Source organism: Gymnodraco acuticeps, unplaced genomic scaffold (assembly GCF_902827175.1).
Source record: "Gymnodraco acuticeps unplaced genomic scaffold, fGymAcu1.1, whole genome shotgun sequence".
Taxonomy (NCBI): domain Eukaryota; kingdom Metazoa; phylum Chordata; class Actinopteri; order Perciformes; family Bathydraconidae; genus Gymnodraco; species Gymnodraco acuticeps.
The window spans coordinates 558,039-575,064 of record NW_022992231.1 but is presented as its reverse complement, the minus strand read 5'-3'; the positions used below and the strand labels follow the sequence as shown (position 1 = coordinate 575,064).

Sequence of the window (17,026 nt, the reverse complement as noted above, 5' to 3'; positions counted from 1 at the left end):
CAATATATGCAATACTTTGGCATTGTTACAGCAATTTATTTAATTTAATAGATGTAAACTGTAAGATAAGCAAAAGTTACAGTACTGTTTTTGCTTTATTATGTAAAAAATATAAAGACAGTGTTTTTTTTTCTCGGAAAAGACTACATTCTACCCTTCCTTGAACGCTGCATGATTGCAGCTTGTTGCATAGCAACCTGTAACGCTGCGAGGATATCCCAACGTGGGAATCTGTCAACAGTGCCGGTGTCGTCAAGCTAGAATGGATGCTAAATACTGTATCCGGTCACAACTTAAAAATAAAAGCCTTCCTATTTAGAGAAGTTGACGACAGGTGATACATTTATGTTGATCCTTCAGTACAAGTATAAAATACACAAGATCTACTAAAAGCATTATAATTAGACAATTGGCAAAATGTGTTTTAAGATCTAAATGAAAATCAACCCAAAACACTGGCAAAGGTTCAAGTGCATTCACCTTATAATTACAGGAAGTACATTGGTAATACATGTAATAATAATAATTAATTGCATTTTATTTTAGTACTTCTACAAGTACTCAAAGTGCTTTACATTACATATTACATATATAAGACATGTAATACATGTACACAAATAATATAATTCTACTGGTACCAAAATACCTTTTATATTATCCAAACCATCTTAAATGACCAGGTATTGAGTAATAGGTGTAATTATTATGTGGGAAAACTGTGTTTACGATGAATTATAAAGGTGCATGTATCGCATATTCTCTTCGTTTTATTTTGAAGGGCTATTTCCTGTATTTCCGGTAAATGCGTCCTTTTTGACGTAGCCGGGTTGCTGTTTTCTCTTGAACATTATCACACTCTGACCACTCTGACTCTACTAACGGACACCGAGATTACCGCCGCCGGGGGGATGCCGTACACGGTTATTAACATTATAGAAAGAACATTTAAGAAGCATTTAAATTATATATATATTTTATACTTTATCCAATATATGTTCGCCTTAAATCCACACAGGGGGCGTCACAAACGAAATTAACGGTTGTTTGTCGAAGTTGTACGTTTTTTTTTTTTTAAAGCTAGCTAATGTTAGCTGAACTTTAATTAACGGTTTGTTTCCCCGCACACAAACAAAGATGGAGAACATCAGCCTTGTTGACTTGTTGAATTTAGCTATTGGGACACCTTCCAAGGGAGCTGTCAACTTCAGCGCCCTGTACGCCCTGCTCAATGCCATCCTCCGGCAGCTGGATATCCGGGAGTTGAAGACCGAGTGGACGGACACTTCTCCCAGGTACGGCCCACCTGAGTCTCTGGTGGCTGTCCCCGCTCCACAGCAGGTGGACAAGCACACGAAGGAGGAGAAGGAGGAGAAGCAGAAGGAGGAGAAGCAGAAGGAGAAGGAGGAGAAGCAGAAGCAGGAGAAGCAGCAGGTTCAGAGTGACATCTCCACGGGGCTGGAGCTGGAGGTTCAGCCCGGCACCGAGCTGCAGCAGCGGGTAGACTCCTCCATGTCTCTGGTCCTCTCCTCCGGTCCTGCTGCGGACGGTCAGGGGAGACTCCTGTGCCGCATTCAGACCTGCGAGGACGGCCTGTCCGAGGTGAGAGAAAGTTTGTCTTATTATTGTTAAAAACAACAAAATGCAGTTATATTCCATTTATTTAACCAGCTTAGAATATGTACCAACACACCAAAACTATTTTTTATCTATATTTTATATTGTCTAAAATTAAAAACAAACCACGTCTATGCCTTTTTTCAACCTTACATATGAAAATTAAGAAAACTATCCATAATACAACAATAGTAGTAATAATATCAATAATAATAATATTAAGTGTTATTGACATACTTTACACAAAAGGAAGTGTATGTACAATACCAAAATACATGGTCAGTAATGAAGAAAATATAACTTATAGTAACCCAGGACGTTAAAGTTCGAGTTTGCAGAAAAGTCCCTTTCCAGATAAAATAATTAGATTATTATTGTTTGTTAATGCATTAATGTTTTCATCACTTCATGTTGCAACTGGTAAATGACCTAAATAATACAATAATACATTTGTATAGCACCTTTCACACAACACATGCAGCACAAAGGGCTTTAAAATAAGACCTTATGAACATAATAACGTTATTGATAATACAAACAAGATTCAATTAAGTGTCAAATAAAGTACAAATAATAATGATAACATCAGAATATTTCCAGTATCTTAAAACTGTGGTAGCACAAAGAGGTCTCCTTTATTTTTATTTAAAAAAAAAAATCTATTTATTGTATTATTACATAAATGATGGGGATTTGAATTGAAAAGAAACTCAAAGTATTTCACCTGGAGTGCACTCTCTACTCTGAGACCTTTGAGCAAGCATGTCTCTCTTCAGTATCTGGCGAGTTGCAGTGAACATTTCAGCGCAGTAATAAGCCCCTAATGACAGAGAGGACAATGGGAGATGGGCGCCACCCTGACATCTCAAATGACCTCTGCGTGTCTCTGTTCAGGTTTCTCTCACGCCACTTTTAAACCACGGTTAGATACAGGCGAGGACCTTCAGTAAAGTACAAAAATTGACAACTTTGATCTCAGAGAAACAACACATTTTGACTACAGGTGTAGGTATTTTTTGTCCCGGAGTACATTTGCAAAATGTCTAATGCAATAACGTAAACAGGTAACAAATAATATACAATGCAGAAAGAGGCAAACAACTCAGTCGGCTTTTTTGAAGTCTCCACCTAAGTCAAAATTAAAATTCCCCAATGTAATAGAGAACAAAGAGTAATATACAAAACATTTATATGACCTCATATTTATGATTGGATATAATAATGATTATACCCCCCAAAAAAGACATTGTGTGATGTTTATGAGCATGTGTGTTTGGGGGATTTTGGTTATACACCTGCATTCATTCCCAATGATCTTATTGTGATTATTTTGACTGACGGTCCAATCATCATATCATTTGCGATATCTGGAAAAAATGATGTTTTACAGATTGTTCTAAGGCTTTTATTGAAAAACATATTCAATTTATTATGCTGCAACTTGCAGGGATCTCTTTCAGGGAGGTTTTTCTAAGTTCTGCAGAATATGAAGTGTATGTCAGGACATTTCTTAAGCACCACCATTTTTCATTGAAAATGTTAATTATGCCATAAAAATGTTCCACCTTCTGCATTTAGAAAAGTGCAGGACATACTCATGCAATAATGAGAAAATGTTGATTAATAGTTCAGCCCTAAATACAAAAAAAATATTGATACACTACTAGAACATAGGGGAACAAAACATATAAAACAGCAGATTGATAATCTTTTAAGCATCTTTCCTAACATTTTATAGACTCTCCACCCTTGCTCCTGATCTCTCCATCGCTCCTCCCCCCTCCCTCTTGGTAATGGGTGGATTAGTCCCCCACAGAGATGCCTTTGGTTGTAAGGGGATGAAAAGCAGGACATGGGGCAGGTGCAGGTGATGCTGCGTCTTTCAGAAGCCCGTCTGAATCATTCATGTCCTCTGAGCATGGTCGGGGTCAGCTGCAGTATCCGCTGACGGCGCTTTGAAGAGCTGACCCGGCTTGCCCTCACACAACACTCACAACAGCATCATAATAATACACGCCATGTCAAGGTTCCCCCATTAACCTGTCAGAGGGAGGATTTCATAATAGTCTGTTGCTGTGGGCCCCCCATGGTGCATAATGGGATTCTACCTGTTCCCACCAAACCGGTTCCAGGGCCAGTTCGGAGCTAGTGCCCGGTTGTGAACCAGTTCGTGTTTTGAACCAAAAAACTGCTTTTCAAGAAACAAGAAAAATATGCCAGGTTTACATCGGAGGCGGGGGGGCGAGATTAACGTGAGCAATAACAGTTCCTGGGGAGTACAGCGAGAGAATCAAATGATTCACTAGAAAGCGACCACACTTATAAAAAACACAAATATGTAAAGTCAGGCAACACTAACCAGTCAAGATAGTCAGATTAGCTTTGGTTTCTATGCTAACATCACCAATCTAACACCAGATAACGGCGTTATGATTTCAGTGTCAAATCAAACTGAACAAACATTGTTGTTGTTGTTAGTGGCGTTGCCATGATGAAAATGTGCGACACAAACGGTTATGTCATGACGTGGCACCACTGGGTAACTGGGCGGTCGGAAAATAACTGGTTCCCAGCTGCGAATTAGCTCCCAACCAAAAAAGCACTAGCACGGAGCTAGAACCGAACTGATTTTCAGTGGAAAAAGGATATGTGAGTTTTTTTGAGCTGAGTGAGATTTGTTGGTCAAAGTTCAACAACAGTCAATGGTTGATTACTGAGAATGAGGCAGCAGGTTACAGAGTAACTTCTCTGATTTATGACTGCTGCCCGGGAGGTCTTTTTTCTGGCCTTGTCTTTTAATTATTAAGCTATTTATCTTAAAATCTTGTTAATGGGATTTGCATAATAATTGGCAGATTTATCAATAGCAAAGATAATTATTGGCTGCAGCCCTACCACTGCATCAATCAAAAGACTTTGAAACAAACAGTTATTAATGCATTTTTAAAAACAATCTAATCATTTTATACACCTAAGCATTGCAATTCTTCCTTTACATATGTGAAGCTGACCGTTGAGCGGCCCGACCAAGCAAGGAGGCAGAGAATTCAAATATAACCCGGTGTGGGCATTTATTCATCGCTGTGGTACAGGATACACAGCCTCAATATTTCTGCCCAGGTGAACACAGTCACCAGCCACCAGGATCTCACCCACACTACCAGCCTTCACCAAACAGGAAACACAGAGCCTAAATCAGCAATTAGACACAGGTGAGGGGGGAGCAATTAGACACAGGTGGGGGGGGGAGGAGACAACACAGGGCACCAGGTGAACATAATCAGGAGTAACAGAAAGAACGGGAGGGGGAACACTTTTCAAAATAAAAGACATGTGCAATATACAAGGCACGAAGCCGTTAGTCCACAGTGTGGTTACCTTCGTCACATTTCCTCCTTCCTCTCCCGAAAGAGAACAGTCGCTCATTCCTGCGACACTTACCTTCGTCACAACATAGATTTATACATTTTTTGTCTTTGACCTTGTTTGAATTCTATAGTTTTTTGCTCTTAATTTAAATTGTATTCGGTGTCGCACACTAACCCTTAAAGGGATAGTGGAAATGGAACCTCAAATAGTTTCGTTTTAACTTATATACAAGCATAATTACGTACCAAAACAATCATACCTGATTAAAAAAATATAATAATTGCCTTACGCATGTTAGAAGCACTTTATTGCAGCTTCCCCGAAGTTTTTTAGAAACGAAATGTTCGACTCAGCCAAACCGGAAGTGACGAAAACTTAGGAAGACGATACGATAACAAACCATGGCGTCTATGCAGAATGAACGTGGAAGGGCAAATATACCAGACAAAGAAGAAGGATTGTACGAGGTATCCAGTGATGATAGCGAGTCAGAAACATCCTCTCGGCTTTCCTACGAAAATGTCGTTTTAGGAACTGAATCTGAATCCGGTTCAGTAAGCGACGATGGTGACAATATTGAGCCAGACGATGGACCATTACGTCCTTATTTGTTCGAGCCCGAGCCCGAGGTGATGGTTCACGGCATGGGCAATGGCGAGGATGACCAGGACCAGGCGCCAGATGATGCACCCCTACGCACAAATAATCTTGACTGGTAGGTCCCTAAGCATAGCTCACGCATCTTAAGATCACCTGTAGCCTTTACAAATATTAATCATTGTTAACCAGTTAAGCCCGAAGGTCCCCCCAGTGGACCCCTCCCACAGTTTTTTTTCTCTCACATGTCTCAGGGCTTCTTAACATTTATGAAACTATTAATGTTTCATACCCTTTTAAAGGTAAGAAACTCGACTAACTGACAATAAGAACAATTGTTAGCTAGAAAAAACACAAGAGTAATACCATGCCTTTGAATTAGCATTGAGCGAAACAATGCTAACTAATGCTAACGCTTTTTTACACACAACACACGGTAGAAATGCCCTTATTACTATCTTAACTGCACAAACAAGATATACGATTTAAAGCTGAGACTCCACAGATTCCACACATGTAATGTCATCACTGTCCGACCTCGAATTCGTGGAGCTATCAGCCAGAAAAGAGAAAGTAAACAACATCCGGTTCCAAAAATATTACAATAATTATGTCTTACTTTTTTTGATTTGTGATCAAAAGTTGTGTTCAACGGTGTTCAGTTGTGTTCAATTATCTTGTCACATTTATTATTGTATATGTAACAGCCTTATGGGCATTAATTACATGAATAAATTGAAATGAATTGTATACTAGCATGATATACAGCTAGAGCCAATCGGTCTTTTGACGTAGTAGGGTCCTAATCCTAGGCTAGCCAGGATGCCTGTCAAGTGTAGGCTGTACTCACAGTACTGTTAGTCTATCATAGTCTATATGATGACTGTAGTGTACACATTCGACACTGTGTACCGGATAAATGGCGTTGTACAAAATGGTACAGGCTAATGATGCATTAAATCAACAAGAAAACATAATAAAATACTCACTTCTTATGTATTCCACTTTCAATTTGAGCTAGAGACAGAGGAATCTCGAAACAATCGTCAGTAAAATGACGGGAGCACACGACTGCCGAATTACTCGTCAGCTTCGGCTCCGTGAAGTTTGCCCGTGTTATCTGAACAAATTTCACCCACTGACGACGAATGGCTGGGTTTCTTGGAAACGCATGCGTCGATACGCCATTCTCTGCATTTGCTGTCGCACTACAGCCATACAAAACACATCTATTCACCATAATAAAGGTCGGCTATTCACATGCAAATGCTATTGAATGTCCGCCATTGTTTGTGCCCGTCTTCCTATGCTCTCGTCATCACCCGAAGATTCCCGACGATTCCCGAAGTATTTCGTTTCATTGAGAGGGCGCAGTAAAATTGAAAGTAAAATGAAACTAGGCGGATGAAATTAAAAAAAATTGTTTATTATGCTTATTTTTAATAAAAATACATAAGTTAAACCCAAAATTCGCGGATTTCCACTATCCCTTTAAGGTATGCAGCAAGAATGAGAGTTTTTCAGGTAAAAAATAAACATTTGAATTTTTTTTAAACAATGGCCAGTACTTACTGGTGTAGCGTCTAAAAGGATTGTTTGGTTTTTGATTTGACTTACAAAAGCTCAGAAAACTGTATTCTGAGTTTCTCGCATATATACATACATTTTATATTTTGTGTACGTATTGTCTCGAATGTGTTACAATAGTCTTAACATATTTGTTCTAATTGCTTTTATAATAGGACAATGTTTTGCTATGTACTCTTCTTTCTGTGTCTTTGTAAGCAACATTTATACCAAAGCAAATTCCTCCTATGTGTAACCCTACTTGGTAATAAAACTGATTCTGATGGGTACGTTTTCAAATAAAAAATAATAATTATCGCTCCGGTGATGCTACTTATTCCTTCTTCCAAAGCTGAAACATAGTCCAACTATTTTTTGAGAAATGTTTTAAATAATATGACCATGTGAGGGAAACATATTGTTGATTTAATTATTATACATGACATAAAAGTATAATTTGTCAGAAGGAATTCTAAATAAAATAAAGCCCTAGTTCCGGGTCAGGTAACAGGTCATATCTGTGTCATGTAGTGTGGCGGCACTTATTAACAAGCTGTTAGTCATTAGAGCTGCTGATGGAGGCTGAAGCTCTGTGGGGTCGCCATGCATCACTTCATGCCCCGCACGTTCGACACAAGTCAAACACACAGACTCACATGCAGCTCAGGAATGTCCTTTGTTCCAGTTCTCACATACGCAAACACGCACACACACAAACTTTTACCCTGCCAACAAACCCAGACAGCCTCACAGGAAATGAAAAAACGTATTCAAAGAAGGGATCATCATGTAACAGCTTGATTTGTCTCATCCGGGTTGTGCTTCTTTGTCAGCTTTTGTTGAAGTCCTGTCTGTTTTCATTCGGTCAAAGGTCAGAGGGATTTTCCATTGTGTCAGATTCCTGAGACATTTCTTTAGTTTAGGATGTTTGGGAATGTCAAAGTGTCAAAGTCATTTGAGCCACATATTACCGTCAAATTATCATTACCCTAACAAAAAGAAGAAACATTAAATCGTCAATCAAAATCCTCAATTTTAATAAATGAAGTAATTGGTTACACTTAATCAATCTTTTTTTATTAAATCAACTTCAGTGTTTCCCACAGATCTGAAATATACTTGGGGGGGTGGTGGTAGCGCGGGGGGGTTTGAGGTGACGTGCAACAACATTAACAGAGTTAAATGCATCAATCTGGTGCACTTTGAGGGGAAAATAAAGAGACTAGATCTATGGAAACACCTATATGAAACAGAACTCCGCTCCTCCGCTCCCTTCACTGGCTTCCGGTAACTGCTAGAATCCACTTCAAGACACTGGTACTTGCTTATCGTGCTGCGAATGGATCTGGCCCTTCGTACATCCAGGACATGGTTAAACCGTACACCCCAACGCGTGCACTACGCTCTGCATCAGCCAAACGACTCGTTGCGCCCTCGCTGCGAGGCGGACCCAAGTTCCCATCGGCGAAAACACGTGGGTTTGCTATCCTGGCTCCAAGATGGTGGAATGAGCTCCCCATTGACATCAGGACGGCAGATAGCTTGCACATCTTCCAGCGCAAACTGAAAACTCATCTCTTTCGACTCCACTTCGAGCGTTAGAACGATTAACGAAGCACTTTTATACTAATAAAGGACTGGATTACCTAAAGCCAGTTGAGTAGCACTTGAAATGTTTGGCTCTATGAAACCTGATATACTTATATGATTCTGTTTTCTTCAAGGTTGTGTCTTCCTGGTCGAATGTACTTATTGTAAGTCGCTTTGGACAAAAGCGTCAGCTAAATGCAATGTAATGTAATGTAATGTAATGTAAAAAACTGTATACATTTCAATAATCATAAAATCATGGCCATAACCAATAACATCCCATTTCCAATATGAAAAAAACACTGAAACTTGTTTAATTATTTGTTTTTGGTTCATTTATAGTTGTGAGTGTGTCTGTGCTCCTGAACCAGCCTCACCTGTCTCCCTCCTCTCCCCCCTCTCCCCCATCTCCCCCTGCTCCTCTTTGAGGCAGCAGCAAAGACTAGTTTTAGCTCTCAACAAGTTTTAAAAGTGTATCTTACCTTTTTTCACCTAGTTAACTTTTTATTTATTTATTCATGCATATTTTACTAATCACTACCGCTCAAATGGAAATATGTGTTTACATAAATGGTGACCAAACCATTTGAGACCCACTGAGAACTTAGACTAAGTTAACTATCTAAACACTCAGAGTCCTTTACCTCACCTGAGCTGAGGTTCTCCCGAGCTTGAATGACACACAGAGACCAATCAAGGGCTTTGATTTATGATTTATGACAGTGGCCATGTCGGCAGGCCACATCATGTAGACAGCCAGTCACCCTGAGTGAGGCAGGCCACTTAACAGGCCAGGTCATCGGGAAACCCCCTGGTCCTCCCGATGGCCAGTCCGGGACTGGGTACAGGAGGCGTAGAGCGAGGGATCATTGTCCACAAGTTAATCGATCGCAGATGGCGTCGTGGTCACGGACGAATAAAAAAAACAAAAACTTAAATGGGTCGCGAAATATACCTGGGCGGCCCGCCCAAGTATAGTCTATGTGTGGGAAACCCTGAACTTAATTCAACTTTATTTTTAGACTTTTCAATGCTCTGGAGTTATTGGAGAGTTTTGAATCACATGACTCATAAACAATCCTACTACTGGTATTCAATTCTATAAATATTATACTAATTAATCATATTTATTGGCATCCGTACCCATCCATCCATATTCCAACTCCATAGACATGCATTAAAAAATTAAGCTTCACAACATTTGTAAATATTGTTATTGTTAGTATAAATGAAGCTATAGAATCTATCGAGAACAGTTTTTAACAAGTCTTTAATTAATTACACATATTTTGTATTTTAATGTTAAAGAAAATAAGTTATGAAACGTCCGGGCCAATGCTTGGTTTGTAAGTGTCTGTCTTTTATCATTTTAGGCCATGAAGCTTATTCAGGAGCTCAACAACCAAGGAAACAATCTGAAGGAAGAGAGGAAGGATCTCTGCCAGCAGCAGGTGAGGATGTACAGAGCATCCGGAAAGTATTCATACCCCTTCACTTTTTACACATTTTTGTTATGTTACAGCCATATTTCAATTTGGATACAATTCATTTGTTTTCTCAACATTCTACACACAATACCCCATAATGACAAAGTGGAAACAGTTTTAAAATAATTGTTGCTAATGAAGAAAAGGTTCCTATGTCTGATTGGCTGGGCGGATTGCAAACCACGCCCCGTAAAACTCTCAAAAAGTTTTGTGAAGCTGCCATTTTATTATCCTCGCATTAGCATTATTAGCTTTAGAATTAGCCCAGCGCACAAATGCAGAGAGACTAACTTATGGCAACACAAAATAAAACATGGGAGCGGTGGAGATGAGGAGGGGTCGGCGTTCTGGCGATTTACTCGGATTTTCAGTAGAAGCTGCTGGGAGTCCCAGCAGCTTCTACTGAAGCCAGTCCCCAACTCCGGGGACTTCCGGCCGGGGACTTCGCGTGGCAGTATACGCCGTGAAGTTGTTTGCGGCCTGCCAGTAAACCCAAAGCAGAAGAAGTGACGTCAGCGGCTTCATTTGCCTAATCCTTCCCCAGGAATTTATTCCGGTGTGAACGCGATCTGTACTTAGTTCATGAGAACTAAAGAGTTCTCATGAACCTTTGTGGGAAAAGTACTGCGGTGTGAATGCGCCTAAGGACATTCACAGACTTGTCCCGAAGCCACTCCTTTGTTATCGTGGCTATGTGCTTAGGGTCGTTGTGCTGTTGAAGGGTGAACCTTCGCCCCAGTCTGAGGTCCAGAGCGCTCTGGAGAAGGTTGTTATCAAGGATCTCCCTGTACAATGTGTTATGACTGGCTCGTAGGCCACAACGGAAAGATGACAAGACGTACACGAGTTTCCAAAAACCACGGCACATTTATTGCGGTTGTTCCGTATAAAGTACAAGATGGATGGACGAGGGGAGAGGATCGCCGTGTCACTCCTCCTGCGGCTGGCTTGGAGAGAGTCAGGGCCGCCCCGTGTCTCCGGGCAGCTGGGCTTAATAGCACCTCGGCTCCGGCCAGGTGTCCGCGATCGCGCTGATTGGCCTCTTCAGCTCCACCCCACCGTAAGACCTGTAACACACCTGCACACAGGCTCTGGGGCCGTCACAAATGCTACATTCATATTTCCCTTGATCCTGACTAGTCTCCAAGTTCCTGCTGCTGAAAAACATCCCCACAGCATAGAATAGAGTTGGAAGGATGAAACCCTCTTTAATGGTCACACATGCAGAGCACAGAGCACACACAGTGACATTTGTTCTCTGCTTTTAACCCATCCTAGTACCAGGAGTCTAGTACTAGGAGCATGATGCTGCCACCACCATGCTTCACTGTAGGGATGGTGTTGGCCAGGTGATGAGCGGTGCCTGGTTCTCTCCAGACATGATACTTGGCATTCAGGCCAAATTTGGTTTCATCAAACCAGACAATTAGGTTTCTCATTGTCTGAGAGTCCTCTAGGTGCTCCATGTGGGCTTTCATGTGCCTTTGGCTTCCTTCTGGCCACTCTACCATAAAGGCCTGCTTGGTGGAGTGCTGCACAGATGGATGTCCTTTTGGAAGGTTCTCCCAGAGATGGGGACTTGAGTCTGTGACTCGGACTCGAGTCGCACTTAAGTCGCACACACAGAGACTTCAGACTTGACTTGGACTCCTGCTCAAAAGACTTCGGACTCGACTTGGACTCGTGTTTTGGGACTCGTGAACAATCATTGTGTTTTCTATTTTTGGCGTATTAAAGGTGGGGTAGGTAAATTTGAGAAACCGACTCGAGATTGCTAGAATTTTAAAATACACAACCGGAGAAAATCTGCCACTTCCTCACAGAGCCCCTCCTCCAACACACACGAATGCACACATGACCAATGAGGGCACGAGATAAGTTTGTGCCCCGATGGGAGGCTGACAGGCAGGTAGGCCATCCAGTTACTTTAGCCGGGCCGGCTATCGGGATGTTAAGAGCATTCCATGGAATATAACAAAAAGTGTATCTCGAGCCGGTTTCTCAAACTTACCTACCCCACCTTTAACATTAACATTAACATCATGGTAACACCATGGCGACCGGCGGCACACCTGCAGCTGTACCGCTTGTAATTAGGTTCAACTATAAACACTTCGAACAAAACGCCGGCGGCACCAACAAAAGGAGCGCACACTACAAAGTCTGCAATATTAAAATCAAGGATGCTGGTGCAACAACTTCAAATTTCATCAGGCACTTGAAAACTCACCCGGAGAGGTCAGTCACATTAACGCATATGGACGGTTAGCAAACATGTTTAGCTCAGCATCAGCTATGTAATGTTAACTTAGCTTGCTACTAGCTTTGTAACTGAATATTTGAAAAGATGAGTGAATGTTTGCTTGTCACACTTGTTTGCGTTGACTGGCGTTGACATTCAACTCTTGACATGACATAAAAAAGGTCGGTAACGTTAATCATTACGTTCCGCTGCCACCATCTACTGGCTAACGTTAAACGTAGAAAAATACATAGTTACATACATAAATACATCTGTCGGTTTATAGGCAGGTTACAGGTTTATTGTTGACCACGTAACGTTAATGTTACAGGTTTATCAGGTTACCATTACACTGGGTTTGAGTGAGAGGATAGAGGAATATGTTTATTTATAGTAGACTTAAAAGATGTAATTAGAGACCCAGTGTAATTAAACAATACGGTTGCAGAGGTCACATTTTAACATTTTTGTCCACTGGCCAAATGGCTAGCCTAGTGAATGTTGAAATGTTACCAGCCACTCAATAGATTGCCATTGTTATTTTTGGCTGGTGCGTGCAACATACAGTACCAGCCACTTGCATGATTTACCAGCATTTGGCTGGTAAATGGTGTTAATGGTAGATATCTCTTTTGGAACAGGTCATGTTTTAATATCACCAGTTCAGTATATTTCAGATAATATTGCAGCAATAGTTTTTTAGTTGCAAATGGCACAGAACAAATGTATACTTTTAAGTACTTTTAACACAGTTTCCCTGCGGGGGATTAATAAAGTATTTGTGATACTGATTTCTGATTCTGAAGTGTTTTGCTTAGTTGTTTGCATTTAGCTAAAGTGTGATGTTTTTCCTCATATTGCATTGCAATAGCCTGTTTAAAGTGATCATATAACAAACAACTAATCAGTACTGATACTGTATGCTAATAGATATAGGAGTGATAATAATACAGTACATGCTTTGAATTTCTTAGATATAGCTGTGCAGTATTCTTAACAGACTGGATAGCAGCAGACAATAGAAGGCTTATTACAACCAGAAGAGACATGATACTTTTATTTTTTAGAGACTTGAGACTTGACTTGGACTCGTGACCAAAGACTTGAGACTTGATCAAGTCTCACCCCACAAAGACTTGAGACTTGACTTTGACTCGTGACCAAAGACTTGAGACTTGATCAAGTCTCACCCCACAAAGACTTGAGACTTGACTTTGACTCGTGACCAAAGACTTGAGACTTGATCAAGTCTCACCCCACAAAGACTTGAGACTTGACTTTGACTCGTGACCAAAGACTTGAGACTTGATCAAGTCTCACCCCACAAAGACTTGAGACTTGACTTGGACTCGTGACCAAAGACTTGAGACTTGACTTGGACTTGCAAAAAAAGACTTGTGAACATCTCTGGGTTCTCCCATCTCCACAGAGGAACACTGGAGCTCTGTCAGAGTGACCATCGGGTTCTTGGTCACCTCTCTGACTAAGGCCCTTCTCCCCCGATGCTCAGTTTGGTTTGGGCAGCAAGCTCTAGGAAGAGACCAGGTGGTTTCAAACATCTTTCATTTGCAAATGATGGAGACCACTGTGCTCGTTGGGACCTTCAATGCTGCAGACATTTTTCTGTACCCTTCCCCAGATCTGTGCCTTGAGATACAGGATGCACTTGAGCTCAATTTTCAGTGTCAAAGCAAAGGGTGTGAATACTTATGTTATGTACATGTGATATTTCATTTTATTATTTTTAACACGTTTGCAAAAAAATCTTTAAAAACGTTTTCTATTTGTCATTATGGGGTATTGTGTGTGGGATATTGAGAAAAATAAATAATTTAATCCATTTAGAAATAAGGCTGTAACATAGCAAAATGTGAAAAAAGTGAAGGGGTCTGAATACTTTCCGGATGCTCTGTATAAGGGAGCTGAATACTACCGTTACCTCTCACAATAATTAACGTCAGTCATATTTTTGATACATTGAGAATGAAAAACTGGATGTGGTTGAAAAGTGAGATGCTAATCTGCTCTGAGATTTAAGTAAATAAGTTGATTAATTGCCAGAAAAAAAAATGTTGAAGCACAGATGCCAGCTATCTTTAGTGAGATGTTTCAAAGTAACCCTCCACAAACCTGAGAAGGTAGAACCATTGCTCTACCGGTTTCACACACAAAAACAAGCAATATAGTGTATCTAACATTATATAATACATAAAGGTGATAATATGATCAGGGTGTGGCAGACATGTACGTATATTTTCTTTCTTTTTGGACATACCTACGACAGAGATTTTAGTAATTTATTATCAGTTATATTGATGAGAGGGAAGTAGCAGGTCTTTATGTGGACCTGCCCCCCCCAGTGTAAAGGAAGTCATGTATTCCCTCTATGTTTTGTCCTGAAGGTTGGTGCTGAGGCAGTTAGGATCTCCGAAGTGGAGAAGTGCTGCCACCAGGTGGACGCTCTGCAGGAAGCTGTGGTGAGTGACTTGAGATTATTTATTTTCCGACACATTTACAAAAGTTGCCAATGACAGATTTTCCAAAAATTGGTTGTCGCTGTGACAGAAATCTCTGAAGGACACATTCCAGAAGTTTCCGGCCCCCGAGGAGCTGAGTCAGTGTGTGACCTGGGACGTCATGCAGTCATCGCTGCTCAGCGAGAGAGAAATCCTGCAGAAGGTGAGATCCAAACAGAGTTCAGTAAGCGTCAGTAAGAGAATCAAGCCTGTTTTCAGCCTCAGACTGGGACAGGAAACTCCTGACATCCATTGAGTCTGTTTTTTGAGATATTTCTACAACGTTGAAGGGGATCGTAGTGATGCTGGGTCAAAAATCAGCATTCAAAAGGCCTCATTGTAGAAGACGGTGACTCTATGTATGCACAGAGCAGCTGCCTCCACATCCATGTACCACATTTAAAAGCAGATAATGATTAGGGTACTTGAATATTATTAGTATTATAATATTTTTAGAGGTTGAATACGTTAGTAGGACTGTTTCAGACTTGTTTCCAATAACTCCAGAGCGTCCAAAAGTAAACATTTATAGAAAAAATATTTATCTTATCATTTCAAAACACTCAAAAATAATGTTTTTATCCAACCAATTATTCTGCTACAAACAATATGTGTTGTTTTTTAGCTTTTCAAAAACCACATTTTCACTGCGCTCAAAAAAGAGTTTGCTGCAAACAAAAGGAAGCAAGCACTGACACAATGACAAGTTCTATTTATTAAAGAAAGTTGGTTCCATGGGAAATGAATGACTCATTTGACCCAATAACCACTGTATTCACATTTCTGAGTTCTTTGAAAGTGAGAGTGATTACCTGAAAAATACAGATATTCAAAGCTTCCTCCGAAAAGCCTGGGTAGAACCAGTACAGTAAAGGGAAAAGATTTGTACAGCCCTACACTTAAAAAACTGAAACGTTTACTTGAATTAATAACAGATTTCACATAACTGTATTAGGTTAGTTGAAAACAATAATATGAAGTTTAAATAACAAAAACGCAATATTATTGCTTTCAACTATCCAAATACATTTATGTGAAATGTGTTGACATAATACATTTAATTAAAGTCAATGTTTTTTCAGTGTATTATCAATGAATGTTGCTGTCAATGAGGTGTTTAAACATATCAGACATTGTGTCTTTGTCGAAGCATTCAAAGGTTCAGATTTGTGTTACATTGTCTTTACCACCAACAGACTGATTAAAACACTCTATGATAAAAGTGATCATTCAGCACAATCCTGTGTATTGTCTCCTTGTCTCTACGTTTTCTGCAGGACCTTGTAAATTCAGGACTTATCGATCGAGCCAAAGGGATCAGACCCACACACACACCTTTCCACGGCAGCTTCACTGCTGCAAACACAACGCCTTCTCACACCAGCACACCCTCCTCCCCCAGGCCCACAGCTCCTGGTTCTCTGGACACAGAGGCTCCTTCAGTCCCCTCAGGGCCCCCACAGCAGACTGATCCTGAAACAGACGGGACGGCTGCTGCTACGCTCCTGCCTCGAAAGGCCAGCGGCTCGGAGCGTTACACAGAGACGGTGGATGCCCTGAGGAACATGGGCAAACTGAGAGAGAGTTTCAGCAAGCTGGAAGCTCGAGTTGCTGCGCTGGAACAAGGAAAGCTGGAACCGTCACAGCTGAAGCTCCTGAAAGAGCTCATCACTAACAAAGGTAGTGGCATAGCACCTGATGAGTGTTGACTTATTATTCTACATGAGAGATTGTTGTGTCTGAGTGTAAACATTTAAAGAGCAACCTTAAAAGAATACTCACACACATACCTACATACCATGTGTCCTGGTAGAGGATTTCCTCGTGCTACAAGCTAACAAAGCTAATTCCTATCTATACAGAATCAGAATTCCTTTATTTGTACCACAACGGGAACATTTACATTATTACAACGGCAGAAGTGTAGTGCAGATAAAGTGAAGAGAATAGAATTGCATATTACAAAATAAACCAAATATGCACACGTTAATAACAATAAAAAAAACAATAAGTAAACCATGGTAAAAAGAGTAGCAGAATATATT

The 17,026-nt window shown here is 40.5% G+C and overlaps 1 protein-coding gene across 3 annotated transcripts in view; it reads left to right on the top strand.

Moving 5' to 3' along the window:
* The first annotated feature begins 881 nt into the window (after positions 1 to 881).
* Positions 882 to 17,026, top strand: part of LOC117539799 (glutamine-rich protein 2) — a 41,490-nt gene continuing 25,345 nt past the window's right edge. For 2 of the 3 annotated variants that reach the window (XM_034206128.1, XM_034206127.1), the window contains exons 1-5: positions 882 to 1,599; positions 10,110 to 10,187; positions 14,868 to 14,942; positions 15,031 to 15,144; positions 16,259 to 16,661. In XM_034206128.1, coding sequence (XP_034062019.1) covers positions 1,135 to 1,599; positions 10,110 to 10,187; positions 14,868 to 14,942; positions 15,031 to 15,144; positions 16,259 to 16,661 — 1,135 coding nt within the window. In that variant the 5' untranslated portion in view covers positions 882 to 1,134. Of the gene's footprint in view, positions 1,600 to 10,109; positions 10,188 to 10,878; positions 11,284 to 14,867; positions 14,943 to 15,030; positions 15,145 to 16,258; positions 16,662 to 17,026 lie in introns of those variants that run through there. The other variant, XM_034206129.1, reaches the window with a different exon arrangement.